General features: G+C 40.7%; 1 protein-coding gene and 1 pseudogene across 1 annotated transcript in view; one reads left to right on the top strand and one right to left on the bottom strand.

Moving 5' to 3' along the window:
* Nucleotides 1-9,641, bottom strand: part of cacng2a (calcium channel, voltage-dependent, gamma subunit 2a) — a 62,503-nt gene extending 52,862 nt beyond the window's left edge. The window contains exon 1 of the mRNA XM_018684694.2: nucleotides 7,178-9,641. Within this exon, the coding sequence (XP_018540210.1) occupies nucleotides 7,178-7,403 (226 nt within the window). The 5' untranslated portion in view covers nucleotides 7,404-9,641. The remainder of the gene's footprint in view (nucleotides 1-7,177) is intronic.
* Nucleotides 9,642-14,265: 4,624 nt separating this feature from the next.
* Nucleotides 14,266-19,203, top strand: LOC108888620 (uncharacterized; annotated as a pseudogene).
* The last annotated feature ends 1,534 nt before the right edge of the window (nucleotides 19,204-20,737 follow it).

Raw genomic sequence — 20,737 nt, 5'->3', positions numbered from 1 at the left:
TGGCCATTTTAGTTTTTATAAAAAAGAACTCTGTTGGGTGTTAAAGGAAAGTACAACACAAAATTAAACTGGAAACCACGCAGTGTAAAGGAGGAAGAGGCCAATAAGTGTTTGTAGACTTGAAATCGTCAAGTATTCTTCATCGATCGTTCTTTTTTCTTAAGGTCATAATTACCTCTGGGTGCATCAAAACTCTGATTACAGTTTGGGGTTTTACTGAAACACAAATCTGTCTTTTACAGGCAGAACACCAGCTTAGAGAAGGTGATCATCCATGGCCCTGTTCATACCTGTGAGTAACATGAAATAGACGGCTCTATGGACAGGTAAGAACACACCCAAGACTCTTTGAGGATGTGTTGAGATGTAATCCTTCAGACCACATTCGGAGGTGGTCTGGGCCTCGTGTGGCCACATTCTTTTAGCATTGTCGCCACATCGAAGGACTTAACTGATGCTCTTTGCTTGAATCACGTAACTTGCCTTTGTCCATGATGTCTGAAAATTCAGGAAAGATCATAGAGATATATCACGAATGCCTCAAACATCCAGGGCAGTTTGGTTTGTCTGCAACACGCCAACAAAGAGACGCAGCTTGTATTGTTTTGAGCTCTTCTTTGTCTTGTCTGATTTTTATTTAATTTTCTTTGACAATGCTCATTGTGTCATTGTTCAGACAAAACAATCAATTTGAAGACGGTGACGATGTGATGAATTTTCCGCTTTCCACTTTTTATAGACAAAATGATCAATGAACAAAATTTTCAGTTCTAAATTTGTGCACATATTGCACATATTTAAGTATAGGTCTTGGGAACAGAAGAAGCACAGAGTGAATTATGAGCCCTAGCGGACGCATTGCTTCATACAACAGGTAATAAAAGATGAAACATCAGACACCATTGGTGGCCCTCCTTCATCACAGGGTCCACCATTTCTCTCCTCATGCCTCCGCCCTGAGTCTCTCGTTTCTATAACCACGGTCGAGCCGGAGGGCGGCGCTGTAATGAAGATGAATGCCTCAGATTAGCAGCAAATGCAGCACAGCACACCTGGCTGAGTGCGCGAGGGGTAGGTGGCGGCTTTTACAGATAGGACGGAGGAGCGGCAGCGGCTCCAGGGGCCAATTCATCAGCAACACACATGCTTACCGTGTGCTGTATTCATGTCTCACCGGCCGAACCATCTGCAGCTACAGTCGGTTCAACTTTTAATACTGTTTCAAAACCTTAGGGCCAAATTTCCAGAGTATTTAACAACATCAAAAGCACAGGAAGAATAGGTGTTTCAGACCATTCTCTACCCATCTTCACCTAAACTGGCAAACACAACTGATGTTAGGAGCAAACTCTGGAGGGAAACCGAAACAAAACAAACAAAAATAGACAAATGTCATCAAAACATCTGCAGGGAAGCTCCTAAAAGATATCAGATACTAAACTTTATGTTGGTATCAAACTTCAGGATGTGACAACAGCAACAAACAATCCACATTATTTTCATCGTTGATTATGAATGTCCTCTAGTCATTATTTACTCTTTAAATTGTTAGAAAATTGTGGAAAACATCCATTTAAAAAACCACAGAGCCTGAGATGATGCTTTCAGATGTCTTGTTTTGTCCTAAAAAACAATGAAATTCAGTTTGACTGCTGCAGCTTCCTTGATTCTTAACATGACACAACTGGTAACTGGACAGTACTAATGTGCTGAATTGTTATAAAATCACTCCTGTTAAAACTGTCTCTTCATGAGCTCCAATAAAAATCATGTGATGTTATTAGAACCAGTCAGATCACAAGATCCCAAATTGCCCTGTTTGACCTTAAGTGCATATTGACTGTAATTATTATATTACTGCAATTTGGCAGTTGATAATAAAACTAATATAACTGAAAAGGTAAAAGTAAAATATTGTGTTTGGTGCAACAGTCTGCCTCTACAAGCTGACTGGTTTCTATTTCTGTGTCGTCTATGACACTACACTAAATATCTTTGGGTTTTGGATCACTGGTCAGACCAAACAAGACATTTAAATATGTATACCATTGGGTAATAAACCCATGGCAACATAGGTGTTACCATATCATAAGAAAAGACGTCTGTTGGCTCATCTGCGTCAGACAAAGTTTGCAGATTTCCTCATAAATGTTTGTCAGGGTTTGTTTTGGCGTTGGTTTAAATCCAGATGTTGCCAAATGGGCGTTGTTGCTTTTCATTTCAACTCCAAATGCTCCGCCATCATCTTGTCGATCAACTCTTCTCAGACTCCACTACTCTGTGATGCCACCGTATTTAATGAGTATTTTACAAATTAGAGTTTTTATTTGATGAATGTGGGTGCTACTGCTGATACGTGAAAATTAACCAAATGAGTTCATTGAGTTCAATGGGTTCAGTTATGTAATCAGTGTGTATCTAAACACTGTGTAACACAGACTACCACAGCAACCCTGATCATGAATAATAATCAGTAAGGAAAATGATCTTTAGTTGCAGCAGTATTCTGTAGATGCACGATTCTGTCCTTTTCCAGGAGTGAGATTATTGTGTTTCTCTGTCGAGCAGCGAGTGAAGCAGAGGTTGAGGCGTTGAAGCACCCAGTGTGGGTATTCCCGTTGTGCTTTTTTCACTGGTTATACAAACACAAACCGTCACCCACCTGTGTCCACTCTGCGAGCAGGATGTGTGGGCCTTCGCTTGCCAAACACACAGTCTGTGCTCTCTGCTGCTGCAGAGAAAAAAAAAGAAAAAGGATGGAGCGACTACTTCAACTGTTTGCAGCCCTCGGTCGCTGCCTGATCACCAGCAAGGCTTCATTTAAGCAGAGCTGGGGGGGTGAGAGATGAATACTAGTCATCTTGGCACTTTGAATTAATTGAGCCGAGCTGCAAACTGAAGCCTAATTAACATCTGAAATGTTAAACTTGATATCACTCCTCCTGACTTGCAGCGAGCAGCCTGCTTATCGCAGCCTCTCCCCAGCTGCATCCGCTCTGTACTTTTCTATTTTTCCAGTTTCCCCCCATGATTTTTTGGATTTAAAACGTGCAAACTACCTATAATTAAATGTACTTGCTTTTTAAGACCCAATTTCCTGAGCAGGAAGTTCATTTGAATCAGAATTTAAATGAATCTGACCCTGATAAGTAAACTGCAGTGGCCCCCCTTTTTTCCTGAGGATCATTCATGATTTGTAAAATGACAAATCTGGGTTTATTTCCTGCCATTTTGATCCCACATTCAGAGGAGGCGGCTCATTGTGCCGATACAAAAGCGACAAACGTGCACACGCTAAGCCGAGAGCGTGATGTTTTGATCTCATCTCGACTCTGTGCTGTTTTGTTTGCCAATTAAATAATGGCCCGGCAGGGGTAAAGGCCACTCACTGTCACAGTTACACTCCAGCTGTGATTAATCCTACGTGCAATAATATAATCATTGTAGGGACAGTTGTGTCAGTGTACGGCGTTACCTCTCTTACGTATCCAGGGAAGGTTGACTGAGCTGTTTTTTAAACACACATCTGGAGTAACCACAGTTTTCTGCTGCTGACACCTGAGCAGCTTCTCAGGAACAGCTGAGGTGTAAACGCTGCAATCAGAGCTAAAAACATCTGAATGTCAGGATTAATACTTAAATTAAACCTTTCCTCCTTTACCTTACTCGGCTCGGAAAGAACGTTTTCTCGCATTTAACAAACTGGTAAATGACCTGTGTTTATGCAGCACTTTGATCCAAAGCACATTACAATTGGCAGTGCTGGAAAGCAACTCTTAAAGCATTTGTTCTTTACTTGATTAATTTTATTGTATGTTACTTTATGCTTCCACATTTGCTCAACATTTATCTGACAGATGTAGTTATACGTTGCTTTCCAGATTAAGATTACTTGACATTAGGTTGTATTGATTTGTTCTGATACCAGAACACCAGTATTCTATATAAAAGAGCATTTGGGGGTGACTTTATTCAACAAGCAATGCTGGCAATATCAGGCGTCTTCTTAACAGTAATATAGTGGAATCTCTGTTTAAAAGAGGCTACTGTTAAGAGACATGGTGTTGGAAACACAAGACAGGTTAAACAAATTAGAATAAGTAGCTCATACTGCGCAGAAGTGAGAGATTAAATCAAAAGTAGTCAAATTGTCCAATATTTCACAAAAATTAAACAAATTTCCTACAGATCTTTGCAGCAGAACTTTGTTTTTCCGACTTTTTTCTCCAATGAATCATCCCATGACCTCTTAGATTTATCTTGTGACCCTTTGGAAGGGTCCAAACCCACTGGTTGGAAACCACTTTACAAAACTACATAACTGTATCTGAGTATTTCCTCCACCGTTAACGTCAGCATCAGTAGGATCAAGCCGGGGATCAAACCACCAACCTGCCTCTGCCTGCTGAGTCACAGTCGCTTCCTAAATCGAGCCAGACTTCTCTAATACATCAGCATTGAAACAGAAAGAGGCATTCGAGAACTTTGCCTGGATACGAATCGATCGAAGAATTGGTCAACAGGACTCAGAATCTGACCAAGTATTCAGAGTCAATTCTTGGTACCAGACAGATATGGATGAGGATGTGACGCAGTAATCGGGAAGTGTTGAGGTTTGATACCAAGTCCAACTCGAAGCTGGAGACTGTCCTTTCAACAAAACATCAGGCTTTTCCACAGTTCGTCAGGCGTTTCCTATGGACAGTCAATGCTGCACAAAGGTCCTCTGATCTTAACTAACCCTTAACCCCCAAACCATGAACTTTAACCCCAGACAAGTTGTTGTCAACATTATCTCTCAGTTTGAGTCGTGTTCGTGTTCACCCGATGAACCCAAGTCCAATATTCCCTCTCTTTTAGCTCCAGTTTTGTCTCCATCACCTCCAAAAGGAAATATCTGGTTCTTTAGCTGCTAAATTCTTCACTGTGTTCACCAGCTGGTCTCAACTGTGTGTCTGCTGTTTGGTGCTGAGCAGGTAGTGTATAGTTCGGTTTTTAGAGTTTTTTTGCAGAAAATTTTGCTATGAGAGCAGAGAGAGTGAACCAAAACAGTAAAGTTGTGGTCCTGGACAGCTAAACGGAAACCTTTGTAATGGTCAGGGGAGCTGCAGATTCGGGAGCTAATCCTCTGTAGGTTCATCACTACAAGCATTTCCTTTAATTTTCTATTGTTTATAGTAAAACAAAATTATTATAGCTGCTTTAAGTTGTTGCTTTAGCTTTAAACAGAAGGTGCACAGAGTCTGGCTGGCCTGTCATAAGAGCTAGAGGAGCATGAAGTCAGACACTGTGGCCTTTCAGGATCTCACAGCCGAGAAGATGAGCAGATTTGTAACGCTCTGCGGCCTCACAAGGTTACAGTGCCTCACTCCGAGTCAGCACCCACATGCCTCCGCTGGGGCGTGACAGGAAACACACCGCCGCTGCCGCCTCCGTCTGACGGGGCAGACTCCAGAGGTCGTCTTGAAAAAAAAAAAAGAAAAAACCCTCGGGATGTGAGGCTGTTTGACATCTCGGAGCGTATACCGAGCCGAGATGGGTCAAAGGTTACATGACAAGCAGCCGTGCTATCATCAAGGTTGTCAGGCAGGTCAGAGAGATGTGGCTGCATCTCTGCCGCCATGACTTCACTTTCAGGTCTTCATTAGGAAAATAAACACCCTGTCCAACCTGCTGGCCCAGTGTCACATCTTCTTTAAAAAGGACAGATCGCCTGTGGTTTCCCTTAATGAGAGTTAGACCAGAGACTTCGTCTGCCAGTTTATCATGAAAGTCCAACCCTAACTACGGCTTGTGAATATGTTATTTCATTATTTAAACTCTAATGCCTGACTCAAGAAAGAGCGATGTGGGAGGAAACCTGATTCACCCTTTCTCCAACACCCAACAGAACTTTATCAGTCTGGATTTAACAGGAGACTTTTAGTCTTTCAGCTCTATATAAGTGTTTTTCTGATATATGGCCGTTTAAAATGAAGCAATGTCTGCAAGCATGTGTCATTTCAACAAAAACATCATTTTTCTTTGTCAGATTGTTTCACTAGAGACATGAAAAACTAAAAGTATTTGGTATTTTACAAGAAAAAAGGAAAGATTAGAGAAAATGGAGCAGAAATTGGATTTTTCATCTTTCCTATTCCCTTAATAAGCTTGTGACCCTTCAGATTTATCTTGCAACCCCTAGATGGAGAGTCCTAAACAGAAAACTGCTTCACCCTGCCTGCAAAGTCACACTAAAAGAACTGTTAGTCTGGATTTAAGTGAAAAGCTTAGTCTTTATCATACTTCCTTTTCTGATGTTTCATCAGAGGCATGAGAAAGTAAAAATATCCAGTTTTTCACAAGGAAAGAGCAAAAAGTAGAAAAGAGATGGAGCAAAAACATAAAGTTGTTGTAGCAGGATTTGGATTTTTCTTCCTTCCTGTCCTTTTATAATCATCGGGTGACCCTTCAGATTTATCTTGCAGCTCCTTGAGGAGGGTCCTAAAACTTCACTCTGCCCACAGGCGCTGAAACCCCATATGGAAAGTTTAAACTTTATGGTCTTTATCTAACATTCGTTGGCTTTGTGAGCTCTTAAAACTCAGGCAAGGTCAGTTTGCAGCAACCTTGTCACAAGTTGCATGCAAAAAAAAAAAACTCTGCTTCATTGGGGTTATTTTTTGAAGACATAAAACTGACCAGTATTTCAGAAACCTGCTTCACCCTCACCTGCCGAAGCCAAACACCCCAAAAGAACTGGATTAATGAGGATCTATTTCTGATTCTTTTGGCCTTGTGGGCCTTTATAATGAAGCAGTGTCCTTTTGCTACAGCTTTTGCACGTTTCATTGGCGGAAAAGTTGGAGCAATAAATGTAAATTTCTGCAGGAGAATTAGATTTTTTTGTCTTTTCTGTCCTGCTAATAGAGACATTGATATTTCCCTTAACCCCTTGAGGATCATGCCAAGACAGAAACCATGTAACACCAGTTATTCTGTCCTTAAAACACCAGTTTCTGTCACACTTGTGTGGAAACAGAGGCATTAAGGAGCATCCTTAAACCTCCAGTGGCACTGAAGATGAAAGAGCAGAAAGGTTTGAAATTCAGCTTTGAGCTACCAGGATGTCGACTCCAAAACCATGAGACCATCGTGTTGGGGAAAAGCAGAGAAAATTGACTTTTTCCCTTCTTACCTTCCAAGCAGCACGTCCTCCACAGGCCCGAGTGGGTCATCACCTCCTCGTTTTTCTTGCTGGTCTCGTTCTCGCTCATGGACTTGGTCTTGCAGACGCCGCGGGAGTACAGCCAGTAGTCCGTGCCGACCGCGATGGTCATGAGGCTGAAGGCCGCGAAGGCTCCCACCGTGGTCAGCAGCATCTGGACTCCGCGGTCGAACAGACCCATGTTTCCGCATTCCATGAAAGGGGGACCCCCTTTCCTCTTGATGTACAGGAAGTAAATATTTGAAAATTTGCGGGACCAAACCAAACCGAAAAAACGGGATATACTCGAGCGGAAGGAGAGGGAAGAAGGAGGAGGAGGATGCGGTAGGAACCTTATGGTTGCGTTTGGGTGAGGACCAAAACAAGAGAAAAACTGAGGATGGTGGTTTTTTAGTGGAGGGGAGAGAGAGGAGAAGGCTGTGAGGCTTCTCCTCTCTGCTTGTTCTTACTTTTACACCCCAAAAAAGAAGATGAAAATCAGGTGTGCAGAGGATGGCAGCACCTACAGCTGCAGCCCACACCACAGCGACAACAAAAAAACTACAAATCTGAATTATAACACTGAGCTATAAAGGATTAGTTTGCCTACAGAGGCAGAGCCAAGCCTGCAAACGGAAGTGAGATAAACCAAAGTGAGGTTGGATCCTCTACAGGCCTGCGAAACAACAAAAAAACAACCTGTTTCTTGACTTGTAAAGGTTACAGGTAGAGCTGAATTAACATGAGCTCAAATGGAGCAAAGAGATGGTTATAGGGAGGGAGGAGGGGGTGTCGGTGTTAGAGTAATGGCAGGCTTACAGTACAACAGTTCAATATGTCTGTTACAATGAGTTACAGTTACTTTAGTCAGAGGCTATAACATTACTAGTAAGAATTCAGAATTATAGAGCTACCCTAAAGACTATTATCGTTAATATTGTTATTCTAATGGGTTTTGTTAGTCGAAAGGGAAAAAAGCAAAGAGGTTGTAATAATAATAACAATAAACTGGGGAGGGAGACGAAGGACAGCAGGGGAATCTATCATATTAGAGAGTAAACAAATGGACGGATTCAAGTCCTGTCGAGAGGAAATAAAAGCAAATCTCCGGGTGTTTTCTAACGAGCTATTGTGAGGGTAAAAGGAAAATTAGTAACGCTGGGTTTCTCCACAAATCAACCCAATGGCATGAGGAAATCAAGGCTCAACGAATAGATTAATTAATTAGCAGGGATTTTTTTTAAAAAAACAGAAGCAAGAAGAAACAGACAGAAACCGATTGTTTAAAAAAAAGAAGGAAAAAAAGAAATTAACCGCTTAGATTTTCCTTTTTCCTAAAATTTTGATCCCCAGTTTCCATATGTAGCCCTATAGCTCTGGGTAGGTTTCCGCCGAAAATGGGGGTCTGCGGTCAGAGGAGGTTCGGTCGTCGACGATCCGGAGAGAGCGGGGAGCATCCAGCAAGGCAAGCCGACCATCACTCGACATAGAGCCGGCAGGAGGAGGACGAGGAGTCGGTGTAGTGGTGGTGTTGGTGGTGGTGGTGGGCGCCGCCGCAGCCGAGGAGGAGGATGCTGCTTCTGCTTTTACTGCTGCTGCTTCTTCCGTGGATGGAGGAGGTGGATGCTGCTGCTGCTGCTGCCGCTGCTGCTGCTTGAATATCCAAATTCACCGTGGCAGTATCACACCCAGGACGGTCCCGTTTGTTTAGCCCTTGCGCCATGTAATAGGAAGAAAAATAAATTCTGATGAATGTTGCAATCCTCCCGTGTTTTCCCCTCCTCCTCCTCCTCTTCTTCTTCTTCTTCTTCCTCTGCTGCCTCTTTCTCTCCTTTGCGCTCTCGGCTGCAGGTTTTGGCCGCTTTGCAGGAAGAGAGAGAGAGAGAGAGAGGAAAAGAGAGAGAGAGGGTGAGGGAGGGAGGAAAAAAGATATTACACAATCAGGACTCGCACAGATCCACAGACAGACAGAGCTGGTGTTGTCACGATGTCAGTGTCAGCGGCGGTTTACATTCAAGACACTCAGGTTTAGCCTCTCTCTCTCTCTCCCTTTCTTTTTACCCCCCTTTTTTCCGGGTAATGTCAGTGTAAAGAGGCTGCAGGTAAGTTTATCTTCCTTTTTAAAAAGAGAGGCCCACAGGCTCCGCTCTGCAGCAATGGAGGCTCGTTGCTGGAAAGATATTAAAGATTTTTTAATTCCGTTTCTGTGAGTGGAGGGGGCGGAAGGAGGGGGTGTTGCGATGGTGGAGACTCTCTCTCTCTCTCTCCCTCTTTCTCTCCCCCTCTCTCCCTCAGTGTCTCACTCGCTCTTCATAGATGGAGGATTACTGAATTGCATTCTGTGCACACAGGCTGAGATTTATATGCATTTATAGCTTATTATTGTCCGATCCAATTGTTGCAGCAGCCTCTCCCCTGAAGTAATCTCACTAAATGTCCGACCTGCGGCTTCTCCCCCCTCTCTCTCGTTATTAATAACTAGCTTTAAAGGAAGATATGGTGTCATGCTCTGATTAGATGCATGAATGACAATTAGAGACGAGGAGGAAGAGGAGGAGGAGGAGGATGAAGCTGCACAGACTCTTTTAGTTCAAGCGCCATGTTTGAGTCTCAGGACTCAAAGAATTCATCATAATAAATAATAATAAAAAAACAGACTCCTTTGTAATTAGTGTTCAGTATTAGCAGTGTGTGTGCGTGTGTGTGTGTGTGCGTGTGTGTGGTGCTGAAAAGGACAGCTCCGCTCCGCCTCTGTGGAGTTTGTCGCCCCCTGGTGGTCAAACGTCTTCATCACAATTAATTGAGTTTTGCAAGAAAATACCAGTGTCATCAAAGCTTTTATATTTATTTTTAAAAAGTGTATATTCCCATTATAAAAGGACGTGATCAAAACTTAGAGTTGACGCATTGTTTAACACCAAAAACAGCTTATAAAGACGAAGAATATCAGAATAACACAACCAGAAACAAAGACAGAACAAAGTCAGTGCAGCACGTCTGAACAAACGCAGTGTTGATCGACTATTAATAATGATTTTATTTATATAAAACAAAACAACAGTTACAAAGAGCTTCACTAGGAAGGACAAATAAAGCAAGAAAACAATCAAAAGACAGTGATGAAAATAACGTGAAATCAATTAGTCATCAGTTATCCTTTACTCTGTCAAAAGTAATGATAGAGTAAAGGATAACTCAACTCAACTTTATTTATAAAGCACTTTAAAAACAACAGAGGTGACCAAAGTGCTGTACACAAACATAAAATAAAACAGATAAAAACAATAAAAGCCAATAAGATAAAACAATAAAACAAAACAATTAAAGCCAAAGAGAAAAAAGTAACAAATATTCAATAATAATTACGCAAAAGCCATTCAGTAAAAGTTTTAAGAGAGGATTTAAAGTTCTTTAGGTAAGCTGCTCCAGAAGTTTGGTGCCTGAACAGCAAAACACAACATAACATGCAGAGCTTTAAAAGTCAAGTGTATTGACTTTGATCAAAGACACTCCTTAGATGTAGGCTTCTCCCATGTTTGCAAATACAACATCATGTTTGTTTTGTTTTTGTGAAAGACTATCATCGAAAACAGCTTTCTGAGCAGAGACTAGTTTAGTTTGCCATCGTCAGCGCGTCGTGAGCTGGCTAATCTCTGTTTTTTTGCGCTTTATTTCAGCCCTGACGATGAGGATGCTCATGTAACCAACAGCGTCAGAGAAAGAGAGACTTTGCAGGTTGGACGTCTCCTCGTGAAAAAAAAAAGTCATCATCATGTTTCTCTCAGGCCTTGAGGCCAAAATGTCAGATACTGAGAAACGTTTGGACAGGCTGATTTCTGCTGCTCTGAGTTCAGCATTTATCATCTCTGAGCCGCTGACTAGCTGCATGTTGAAGCATGTATGAGGCAGATATGTTTTTTAGAGAGTAGAAGGTAAATAAAAACATTTTGATAATTGAAAATCAGAGACAACTAAATAGGTACCTTTTAATTGTTGCACATCAGGCAATAAAAGTCATGACTAACAGAATTCCTGTGGTGGAAGAAATATTCATAATCTTTACTTGAGTAAAAGTAGCAGCACGACAGTATAAAAATACTCATTACTCATATTACAAGTAAAAGTTGTGTTATTGTGTGACTTTCAGTGGAAGAAGAAGTATTCAGATCCTTTACATAATCAAAAGTACCACCCAATAACACAAAGTAATCGATTGAGGTAGCATTATTCCAGCAGCTCCCAAACTCTGTGAGGTAAAATTTGCTTGACTGTTCAGCAAACTGTTGCTTGTTTACACATCCGGCATTACAGAGCAACATTATTGTTGATTTGGAGACATGTTTGTGTGCAGCTGATGAATGTAACTCCAACATTCCTCTTCTTTTAGCTCAGTTTTTTGGTCTCCACCAACTCCTGATGAAAATATCTGGCTCTTTGCCTACTAAAACAACACATTTTATAGCTTATGTGTTTTTCTTTTAAATCCAAAATCCTAATCTGAAGAGGAGCTAGCATAGCTAAAACTGTCTCAAAATATAAAGTAGTATAACAGGAAGGTAAAGTACCTCAAAATTGTATTTAAGTATAGTACATGAGTAAATTTACTTAGTTAATGTTCAATAAAATCTACAGGAAAATACTGAAAACGCTTGTAAACTGAAGTCTCTCACAGATCCAACTCTTTTCCCTGAGGACAGACCTTGAGCTCTGACTAAAGACCTCTCTGATTCTCTCTCTCAGCCAGGATTTGGGACACCCTTCGCTCTCATTAAACAATTATCCCTGACAGCTGAGGAGGGTGCGCAAATCAGGTCCCAGGCCTGCACCCGCACTGGTCCCACATGGACTCTTTATGCCAATCTGACATTAACTCGGGAAGCTGCAAATCCAGCCCTAATCAGGGCCTTGTTAGAACACCCCTTGAGCATTGGCTCAGGGAGAGCTTCTAGTAAATTGTGCTCTGGAGAAGAAGAAAAACTGGGGGGGGGAAACAGAGGTTGGTTTAAAGATGGCTGCACTTTGAAGGTTTGTTTCTATCCTCAGTAATTGATCCTGATTAGTTGGAATCTCTGGGTGAAGATGCACCCACGGGCCCCCTGGTCTCCAGGGTTAAAAATATTTCCTCCCTCCAGGAATGCAAATTAGATCACTCAGTAATTTGATGTTTTTTAACATTACACAATATAAATGTTTTTGTTTTTTAAGCTAGCAGCCAACAGGATTTACAGTCCATTTTACTCACTTTTAACACACTGTCGTAAAAACTTTAAAAGGTGCTTGATGTATGTAGTTTAGTTTAAAACATTAAAAAGTTCCTAATATTATCAACAGAATGTGAAGAGAGAACAGTTTTGACTTCATGTTCATGTCTATGTATCTTGTTTTAGGACAAGAAAACACTTTTGGCGGCAAAAAGAAGTGATCAAATTTTTTTTTTTACTTCACACAGAAGAGTCTGAAATAAATAAAAAATACTAAAGGAAAGTAGAAGAACCTCAAAGCTGTAACACTTCAGTGCAGTATTTGAGTAAATGTACTTAGTTACTTTCCAGCACTGCTGCCGTGTTGCTGTGTGTCCTGCCGATGTTTTGCTGCTGTCATGCGTGTGCGAGGACACTGCCATGTCAGCAGCGTTTCCACCCTGATCCCCGGGTGTCGGCGCTGAGCCGAGTGCAGCTGAGTGAGCGCTTTGATGTGAATGTCGCTGCCACTGCCAACTCCCCCCCACACACACACAGACACACAGCTTACATACATTCCTGCCTTACCAACAGTGAACTATTTATTTCATGCAAAACTGCTTTTGTAATATTGTCTCCACAGCGCTAACACCGTCCTCTAGTTCAAGGTTCAACATCCTCAACCCCAAAAATCTACAAAACTACAAAAGAACTACAACCACTGTGTCTGTTAATGGTTGTTTTGCTTCTTTGCAGCAGTTTTATGTAGTTTTGTGGCAGTTTTGAGTCTATAGAATAGTTGTTTTACATCTTTGTGGCTTTACTGTTTGGTGAGGTTACATCTCTTTGTGATAGTTTTGCTTTTCTTTATGGTTGTAACATGTTTCTTTGCAGTTGTTTTGCATGTAATTGTGGCCATTTTGAATTTGTTTGTGGTTGATTTTTATGTCTCTTTGTAGTCTTGTTGCGTCTCTTTGTAGTTGTATCTGTTTGTGGTTGTTTGTCTCTTTGTGGTTATTTAATGTCTCTGTGGTTGTTTTTGTCTCTATGTTGTGGTTGTGCATGGTCATTTTGCGCCTCTTTGTAGTTGCTTGTTGCCTCTTTGTAGTTCTGTTACGTCTCTTTGTGGTCGTTTCATGTCTTATTGTACTAGTATTGTGTCTCTTGCAGCAACATTTTTAGGTGAAGCCCAGGCGCTACATCCATGCATAGATTGACTTTTCAGTATTTCCGTTAACAGTAGCTAACAGAAGCTAACAGTAGCTAGTAGTGTGCTAACCACCATTAGTCATACCAGACTAAGTCGTTAGCTAACGTCTGCTAACATCAGCTTCTGTTAGCTAACTTCTGTTAGGTATGTCTTATAGCTAACAGTAGCTAATATTAGCTACTGTTAGCTATAAGACATACCAGACTAAGTCAGGCTGTTGCAAAACTGCATCAGTGATAGAAAGTAAAGATATTTCTACTTGTTACTTTGCAGATTATTGGATTAAATAATCCATCAATTTATAAAGTAGTTAAAATTGCCTCTACTTTGCCTTTACTACAACATTTATACACAAGTATGTTAATGCATCAATAATAATAATCATATTCCAGTAACATATTTGTAAATGATAATATAACACTTAAAGGGATCATTCTGACTTTACTGTATTTTTATAGAGGAGTGCTGTTACTTCTGACTGAATGTCTTCCTTCTTCCACTGCTGTTGTTTATGAATTCAGCTTTTCATTAGTAAAAGAAAGAGCCGTTTGTTTCAGTCACAGTGTTGGTGTTGCTTTAAGGAATGTAGTTTGGTCGGCTCAGTCAGAGATAACCACATGTTTATCAGCTGAGGGTGTGAGTCACTGTGTTAGTTGCACTGCCAGTGTGTGAACAGTGTGTGTGTGCAGAGCTGTGGTGGTGTGTTGCCTTTATGACAGGTGTCTGTATGTGTGTGACCTTTGACCTGTGTGTGTTTATTCTGCTTCAAACAGTAAAACAACATGAGAGAGATTTATGGAAACAAGCAGTTTTTTTTCTATTTTATTCATTCTGTTCTTCCATATTTACTTCCTTTTGTTTCTTTATTTCATCTCCATACAAATTTATTTTCTTGTAGTTTCTTCCTTTCTTTGTTCACTCCTACTTTATTCTTTCTTTTTGCTCTTCCTTTCTTCCTCCTTCCCGTACACTTCCTTGTTTCCATTCCAACTTTTTTTCTTTTTCTCCCGCAAAATGTGGAACTATTCTTTTATGGAGGAACGACAGCACTTGAACGCAGCACCCGGAACTGGGCGTTGAATAATGTGAAGCTATGTTTCCTAAACTCCTCTCCAGCCTCCTGAATAAACAAACTCGCTGATGTGGAGAAAGGAAAACGAAACCAAACTCACCTGAGCGTCACGACGTTGTTTATTAACCGGCGATTTTGTTGTTTCATCATGTTCAGTCCAAAAACAAGCTGGTGATCTTCAGTAGAGGAAGCAGAGAGAGCTACACTTTGTTCCGTTTTTATTTTATTAGTGCAAATAATGCGATGAGGCGCCAGTAAGAAACTGAAGACGGTTCATCGAGAGGAGAAAATGTCTGCTGCAAGGTAAAGTTTGACTCTGAGTTACTTCACTACAGAATATTAGACAGATATTTGACTGCAGTACTCAGGGAGAATAGTATTTTAAGCAACACAATTAATAACTTGTTATGCATTCATTTGAAAGTTGAATGTTTTTTAATCGTCAATGCAAACTTACTTATTTGATCCTAACGAGTTTTTCTTTTAACTAAGTACATCTACTCAAGTATTTTTAAGTACCTGTACTTTACTGCATTATTTCAGTTTTCTGCTACTTCTGCTTCTACATTTCAGAAGGAAATAATTTACATTTTATTGCACTGCACTAAACTGTGCAGCTAGAGTCAGTAGTTACTTTCCAAATTAATATTTTACAAAACATGATTTGCTGTTGAATTGCAAAACATTTTCCCTCTAAACTTCGCAGACAGATTTATTTAAACACCTGTTTTAGGCTGAAACTGGTGAAATTCTCCAGTATTTCACAGCAAAGCAAAGATTAGAGAGAAATTATGAAAGATGCAAACATATTTGTGAAGCAGACGTTTGTTTCTTTTGTTTTTTTTCTTATTTTCACCCATTAATCATCTTATGACCCCTCAGATTTAGCTTGTGACCCTTTTGTGATTTTGCTGATAATACTTTTAAGCTTAAGTTGAATGTAGGACTTTTACTTGTAATGAAGTAGGGCTATTTCCACACTGTTGTATTTGCACTTACTTTTGCATGTTTTTCATACTTCTTGCACCACTGTAGAAATGTTCTATCTTAGAAACAAAGGCAACAAGTGGAGAAATAAACACCTCGTAGCTTCTGTTGTTTGAGTCACTGTATTAATCATGATTGTGAAATCATTTCAGTGACTTAGTTACAGTAACACAATATTTAGTGTAACACTCAATAGTAATGCCAAAAGAATCTGGAATATTACTCAGTGATGGTGAACATGAAACTCTCTCCTTCAATCAGTGATTCACCGTGGAACCATGTGCGCTTTGGCGACATCTGCTGGTCAAACCGTGCAACTGCAAGGAGATAGTGATACATTCTGAATAGAACTTTTTTACAACAGCAGACATTTTGACTCATAGCAAGTAAGCCACAGACATTAGTGATAGCGTGATGATGGCTCCCTGGTAGTCAAGTGTCATCAATTAGTTTAAAATTTACACTTGAGGTTTTTCTACTGTGACATAATCTAAATGGCTTCTGTAAAAAAAATTGTGTATTTAACAGAGCAATGGCTTCCAACCCTTGTGGCTTGGGACCAGTAAAACAAAGCAGTTGCCGCTGTTTGAAGATGTCTTTGTATCTGAAACTTTTTTCTTGAGGCCTGAAAAGGTTAAATTATCAATTTTTTTACAAGTAAAAAAGCAAAAATTATAAGTATATCTTAAGAAATACATTTAGTTTTGCCCATTATATGTACTTTTTGTACATCCTATGTATCTTCTGCTACAACTCTTCAGATTCCTAAGCATTAACACAATATACACTGTCTATATATAAAAATGTGTTCCAAGTAATTTAGCATAAATACACTGTTTAGGCTTCTTTTTGTAGATGCATAGACATATCTGTTAATTTGACCGGGGGGCCCCATGACCCCAATAATAGGACACAGCAAGACACAAAATGATTTCAAGACAGAAAAGAACTTCAAGGAGGATTGAAAGATTACAAACCTAGGATGGTGATAGACTGGGTCTTCCAATAACAGCTCTGTTGATTGCATTTGTTTTGAAATCTCACAAACTGGTTGATGGTTTGTCTTTACAGAGAGGAGCTACAGGAGGCTTTGTGCCGCTACGTCACAGATACCCTCATCTACATCGACACAGTGAGAGGATTCTGTGAGAAGATCTCTAAATGGGCCCTCGGGAGGGAGACAGAGTTAAACATGATGATGGACATCAAAGACAGAGCAGATAGCATCGACCTAAACATTGGCCATGTTTCACAGTCTGAGAACAAAGGTAAGGCCCTTTGGGAATATATGAAGAGCAAGGTGACCCAGGTGACTGCAGACAGCAGGCGTGTAGAGCTTAAGCAGGAGCTGGAAGCTGTGTTGAAGGACACTCTGGGAGGCCTGGAGAAGCTCGACTGCTTCCTGGATGCAGTGGAGAAGCTGGCAGTCACCTCACTTCACGTGTTCATGGAGAACCAGGTGTTACATCTGCCTGAAGGGATCAACCTCGAACAAGTTGAGGTTGTCATCACTGCTGCACGACTTATCTGCCCTCTCCTCCTCGAGTTTAAAAGAGATGCTCAAGTCTTCTTCCTTCCCGAACTTCAGAATGTGGAAGTGCTGTCGTATCAGTTGGACAAATACATACAGACCACCCAGACAATCTGTGGGAAGTTAGAGAAAAGGTAAACAGACATTTCATGAACAAAATTGTGTGCACATTTTCAATAAAAGCATCTATTGTAGGCAGTAAGTGTAACTGTCTTTCACAGTTCCTTCAGTGACTTTTCCCTGAAGATGACTAAGCAAACTCTGATAGACCTCGATGTGGATTTGTCTGAAGATGACATACAGAGGATGCTTTATCACATTAATCAGCTTGAGGAAATCAGGTGAGTGTTGCCAGTGTATGGTTTGTTGGGTGTCAGATATAACATGAAATAAATCCTGGTTTAAATCTGGCTGCCATCCCTGTGCAAGTCGTCCTTGTGTAGCAATACACCGCACCCAGCCCTCCTGCCACACTTTGAACTCTCTCTGGACGCCCCGTTCTGTCAGTGTGTCAAGCATCATCTGCAACTCTGGTTCTTCTCTACTGTGTCAACATGAAAAAGATGAAGTTTCAGGGAACCAAACCCTTACAAAACAGGACTTACAGAGAGCGTTCTATACATAACAGGAGCACTGGGAGCAGTGTACTGCTGCACATGGATGACTGCTTTGAAGGGTGTGGAATAGGAGCAGTCTCATATACTGATGTTTGTTTTCTTCTCGTAATCTAATTTCTTCTTTTGTCTTTATCAGGATGAACCAACACTTCCAGGATGGTGTTCTTGTTTCAGGAAGAATCGTGTTGTGGTTTCATACGTGAGTTCAGCAAGAGACAGCCCAGGATGCTGGAGTTTCTGAAAGACCTGGAGGAGAGTGCCATTCAGCTTGACAGAATGAGCAAAGGGGCAAAGATCTCCAGTGTGGCAGGCAGCTCAGTGGGGGCTGTTGGAGGTGTGCTTTCCATTGTTGGTTTGGCATTAATTCCTGTAACAGCTGGTGTGTCACTAGCTCTGACCATGACAGGGGTAGGGCTTGGAGTCACCAGTGGAGTCAACAGCGCTGTCACCACAGCCACAGAGATTGGAGTAAACCGCAAACATCAAAAGAAAGCCAGTGAAGTCTTCCAGAGCTTCATGGAAGATGTGCAGAGTCTCCAGGATTGTCTGAAGGAGGTGACCAGGCAAACAGTCGCCAAAATGGAAACAAGTGAGATAGATGTGGTTGTGGGAGTAGGTAAGGTTCTTGGCAAAGCTGGTGCTATTGGAAAAGGCATTGATTCAATTGTTGATGCTGCCTCTGCTGTTAAGTTGTTGCAGAGTGAAGAGGTGTTTACAGGTGTTGGTAAGGTGGTGGCAGAGGAAGGTAAAGCATTACGTAATGTGCCCAGAGTGGCCTCAGACATCCCAGATATTGGTCAGGCAGCAGTCAAAGGGCCTCTCGCTCTCTCCAAGTCAGCCAGGGCAGGTCTTATCGCACTCAATGCTCTTTTCCTCGGCATGGACATCTTCTTCATCTGTAAAGACAGCATCAGTCTGGCCAAAGGCAGCGAGACTGAAGTCTCACAGTTCATCAGAGCCAGAGCTGGCACTTTGGAGCTCAGAGATGGACTCATGGCAGAGGATCCATGACTCCCTGTGTCAGGGCCTGCTGACATCAGAGAAAAACGAAGCAATCCTGGAGATTCCGTTTTATACTGAGAGGGAGATCCAGAAACAAATAGAAGCAGAAATGGAAATTCCATGTTATGAAGTGGATGAAAAGCTGAAAGAAAAGCAAGAACAGTCTTGTGTGATTCAGTAGTACTCAGTTTATCTATGTTCCAAATTCTGACACAATGATCAGATGTCAGATCCATTTTATTTGAATGAACCATGAATGAAAATTCTGCTCTAATTCTGATGAGTTTAAACCAATTAATGACTTTTTTACTTATCATTTGTGCATGATGTTTGAATATGTTTGAAATCATTCTTCATTATATGTCATTACGTAATTCATACTTCACCTGATAATAAATGCAAAAATGAAATAACTACATCACGTCTACATGTGTGCATATGTATATTGTAGTTTCAGGTATCATATTACTTTTACATGTGTTATACTTTGAGGACTTTGCTGCCAGTAATCACACCACTGTCTTATTGCTTGAGATGGTACCACATTATTAGTACAACATAGTACAGCACTGGTCATGGGTATTGTCTGTGTAGTCCAATCCAGAAATGTTTGGACAATTACACATTTTTTGTTCTTCAGGCTCTTTGTTTAGAATTCATATGAAATGAAAGAAGGGATACTCCATTAAAATACCAAGTCTCAGCTTTAACTAGGTTGACATCGGTAATAGAAGAACTCTGTGGGCTCTAGTGACTAAAGTTTAGCATTTTTAGTCAGTGTTTGGAGTAAAGAGGTGAAGAAGATAGAAAGGAGCCTCAAAAGAATAATCAAAGGTGGTTGGTTGGTTACATTTTAAAAAAGCAGGTGCACACAGGAAAACTAGAAACGATGAAGAAAAGCAGATTTATGGCTGTACAGCAAGTCAGCAACACTCTGCAGGATGTAGGCGTACACGTCTCCTTCCTCAAGATAAGACTTCATTTGCATAAACTCAAGATTCACAGGATGCAAACCCCCTGGTACACACCAACAACAGGAAGGCCAGGCTGTAGTTCATAGAAACATAGAAAAATAAACCAGTAGAGTTCTTTAAAAAAGATCTGTGGACTGATGGTGGCTGCAGCAAAGTCTTGGGAAAGCATCACTAGGGAAGATACAAATCCCTTACAGACTGAAAATGTGCAAATATGCACGGAAAAGTAAACAAAGTAAAATAAAAATTAAGTAAAAACTGCTAAGGATAAGGATTTAACAAGTTCAGTGAAATTCTGGGAATATCAATCAAATCAAAAAATGTAAATTGTGAATATTAGGATTTTGACAGTGTGGGAAAGTGGAATTGATTGAAAAAGGTAGAACAACAGGAAACATCTGTTCTAACCCAATGCAGAAACTTGTGGTTTGTAGAGGTTTGTTCAGTATTCTCATAACTTATACCCCCATGGGTGTGTTTATCTGTACTTACAAATGTGGTAAGATGTGGAAATAGATATTACAATACCATATTCACAGTCTATAAAACAAAAGTTACTTCCTCACTCCTAGATGTAGTCGTAAAACTGATGATACAGTAGTGACAAGTGGAGAAATGGCAAGGTTGGTCAAAGATGTTTCAGATTTTTGTTTGCAATTTAACAATACATTAATGTGAAAACTAAAGTTAAACAACAGTGAAAATAAGTGAGTTTTTGCATAGAATCTTTTTGGATGGGGCGCTATATTTTCAGTTTACTTAAGTAAATGATCTGAACACTTACTCCAGCATTTGACAGGCTCATAGTAGGTAAGTGAATTTTAGCTCATTGTTTAGCTGCTCAGACTGCAACTTCATTGTGAACAACACAGCAACACAGTTTATTATATTGCTGTTCACTCACCATTCTCATGGTGTTGTTTTCGGCCACAGTCTGCAGCTGTTTTGAGAGAAAAAGATCTGAAAACACATTGTGAA

Source organism: Lates calcarifer, linkage group LG11 (genome assembly GCF_001640805.2).
Source record: "Lates calcarifer isolate ASB-BC8 linkage group LG11, TLL_Latcal_v3, whole genome shotgun sequence".
Taxonomy (NCBI): domain Eukaryota; kingdom Metazoa; phylum Chordata; class Actinopteri; family Centropomidae; genus Lates; species Lates calcarifer.
This window is presented reverse-complemented; position numbering and strand designations above follow the sequence as displayed.